Here is a 3,095-nt window from a genome sequence, read left to right on the forward strand (position 1 = left end):
CAAAAAAAAAAAAAAAAAAAGTACACATGCCTAAGATCAAAGACAGTCAAAAAAAACAAATCAAATAAAGCCTCTAGATCCCGATAAAAAGAGCCAGGGATAAGAGTTCGTGGACTTCAGTGCTGACACCCCCTACCACCTCTTGGTAGCTGTGTATCCTCTTTCTTTTCTATCATTTTTCCACCCAAATAAATCATCTTTTGTCATACTAAACTTTGCCTTTTTTAAGTTCTTTAGTGATGCAGGGTTTAAGATCACTAAGAGCTGTGTTTTCAGCAAAACAGTGACCCAGCATGCTGAGCCATCCACCCCCAGACATAACAGTTTGTTTGCAGTTTTGAGTATTGTACCTAGGGCCTTGTGCATAGTAAGCAAGCACTATCATGGAGTTACATCACCAGCCTCATGTGCTTTTGTTTATTTGTTTTGTTTTGTCTTGTTTTATTTCCAGCACTTGGGACTGAACCCAGAACTTTGGCACTGAGCTGTATGCCCAACCCTTTTATTTTTTTATTATGTAGTCATCTTTTTTTTTTTTTTTTTTTTTTTTTTTTTTTTTTTTAGTTTATTGGTACAGTCTAGGTCTACAATACAGTTACATTCATTATTGGGATCCTGTACCTTCACATGACAGTTGTTGGTTCTCATTTTTTCAGTCGTCTTTTTTTTTTTTTGTACCAGGGATGGAACTCGGGACCTTGTGCTTGCAAGGCAAGTGGCGGAACCACTGAGCCAAATCCCCAGCCCCATTTTTTTTATTATGAAACAGGGTCTCACTAAGTCACTTGGTTGCCCAAACTGGGCTTGTACTTGTCACATAGGTTATTTTTAAAAGATATAACTTACAAACCATTAAAAAAATCACCCTTTTAGTTAGGTGTGATTGTGCACACCTGTAACCCCAGCACTCTGGGAGGCTGATGTGGGAGGATTGCAAGTTTGAGCCCAAGCAATTTAGTGAGACCCTGTCTCAAAAAATAAAAAGAGATGGGGAGCTAGGGATGTAGCTTGGTGTGAAGACCCTAGATTCAATCCCTAATATTAGAAAACAAAACAAAGCACTCTCTTTAAGTACACAATTCAGTAATTTTTGTTATATCCCCTTCTATCTACTTTCAAGAACAGTTTGATTACTCCAAAAATAAATCTTACATCCATTAGCAGTCAAGTCCCACTCCTCTCCTTTCTGAGTCCCATGAACTCACTAATCTGCTTTCTATTTTTAAGGAGTTGCCTATTCTGGACATTTCCTGTAAGTGGATCATATAAGATGTGGTACCCCCCACCCCCAGTACTGGGGATCAAACTCAGGACCTTGAGCTTCCAAGGCAGGTGTGGTGCCACTGAGATATATCCCAAGCCCTAGATGTGGCATTTTGTATCTGGCTTTTTTCTTTCTTTTGTCTTTTTATTTTATCTGGCTTTTTTCACCTAACATATTTTCTAGGTTAATCTATGTTGTGGCCTGTGTCAGTACTTTATTCCTTTTTTAATAACTAAATAATAATTTTATGGTTATGCCACATTCTGTTTATCTATTATGCTGTTAATAAAAAGATTTGCTCAGATTATTTTCATTTTTGGCTATTATAAATAATGCTGCTGTGAAAACTGGAGAATACATTTTTGTGTTCACACACACATGTTTGTGTGGGTACTAGGGATTAAACTTAGGACCTTCACACACACACACACACACACACACACACACACACACAAAAGGAGGGCTGGGGATTTATCTCAGTGGTGCAGCACCTGCCTCACAAGCTCAAGGTCCTGAGTTCTATCCTTGGTACCCCAAAAAGCAAAAACAAAAAAGACAAAAACCGTAAACTTTAGGGCCTTCCCACTAAGCTATATCCCAACTCAGTCCTTCTTTTGTTTTGTTTTTAAATTTTAAGACAGGTTCTTGTTAAATTCTCTGGGCTGACCTCAAGCTTGTGATCCTTTTGTCTCTGCTCCCTGAACTTCTGGATTACAACCATGCATCACACGGTCTGTACTGACATGTATTTTCAATTGTCTTGAATATGTACCTACCACTAATAGACACTGAGTCATATGTTAACTTTAGGTTTAACTTTTTGAGCCACTGTAAAACTGTTTTCAAAAGCGGTTGCACTATTTTACATTCCCACTAGCAACATGAGTTTTCTAATTTCTCCACATCCTTGTCAAAGCATTATTACTGTAGTCATCCAAGTGAGTGTGTAATAGCATTATTAAGTCACCCAATAGTCATCACTGTGTATTGATTTGCATTTTTGCGTTTTCCTAATGGTTGTTGATGTTCAAAAATTTTTTTTCCTTTTTGAGACAGGGTCTCACTATGTAGTTCAGCTTGGCCTTGAACTCACTATGTAGCCCAGGCTGTCTTTGAACTAACTCAAGGCAATCCTCCTGCCTCAGCCTCCTGAGTGCTGAGATTACAGGCGTGTGCCACATTGTCTATTTTCTACATTGAGTTGTTCCTTTTTTTCCCCCTTTGGTTTTTTGAGACAGGGTTTCACTATGTGTTGAGACTGACCTGGAACTCACTATGTAGCCCAGGCTGGGCTCCAACTCAAAGAGATCCTCCTGCCTCAGCCTCCCGAGTGCTGGGATTACAGGCGTGCACCACCACGCCTGGCCACTGAGTTGTCTTTTTATTGTTGAGTTGTAAGAGTTCTTTATATATTCTGGATACTAATCCCTAAATGTACACACTTTATTTTGTATTATTAATTACATCACCACTGGTTGTAAGAGTGCTTTTGTAAACTGCGAAAGATGACGGAAGAAAAAATTTGGGAGACGACAAACAGTGAAAGGACAGAGGTACGAGGTTCCGCAGCATGCGGGGGTTGGCGCCGTGTAAATCTCCGCTGCGCCGAGCTCAGCATCCCAGACCCCTGTTTCCCACCCGCCAGCCCCGCCCTCGCCCTTTGACCCGCGCTGCTTCCGGTTGGAGACGTGGCTCGGGGCGGCCATCTTGGCAAGAGGCAAAGCGGCAGTAGCTCCTGTCAGGGGGAAGCCAGTCCTAAGCGGCCGGTGCTCCCCCTCCCGGGACCCCAGCCCCAGCCCCAGTGGAGCCGGAGCGCGGGTGCGCCCCACCA

The 3,095-nt window shown here is 41.7% G+C and overlaps 1 protein-coding gene across 1 annotated transcript in view; it reads left to right on the top strand.

Annotated features, from left to right (window-relative positions):
• Positions 1 to 1,982: 1,982 nt before the first annotated feature.
• Arcn1 (archain 1) overlaps positions 1,983 to 3,095 on the top strand; it is a 30,622-nt gene continuing 29,509 nt past the window's right edge. The window contains exon 1 of the mRNA XM_033764373.1: positions 1,983 to 1,995. Coding sequence (XP_033620264.1) covers positions 1,984 to 1,995 — 12 coding nt within the window. The 5' untranslated portion in view covers position 1,983. The remainder of the gene's footprint in view (positions 1,996 to 3,095) is intronic.

Source organism: Fukomys damarensis, unplaced genomic scaffold (assembly GCF_012274545.1).
Source record: "Fukomys damarensis isolate Sample0158 unplaced genomic scaffold, DMR_v1.0_HiC HiC_scaffold_16, whole genome shotgun sequence".
Taxonomy (NCBI): Eukaryota; Metazoa; Chordata; class Mammalia; order Rodentia; family Bathyergidae; genus Fukomys; species Fukomys damarensis.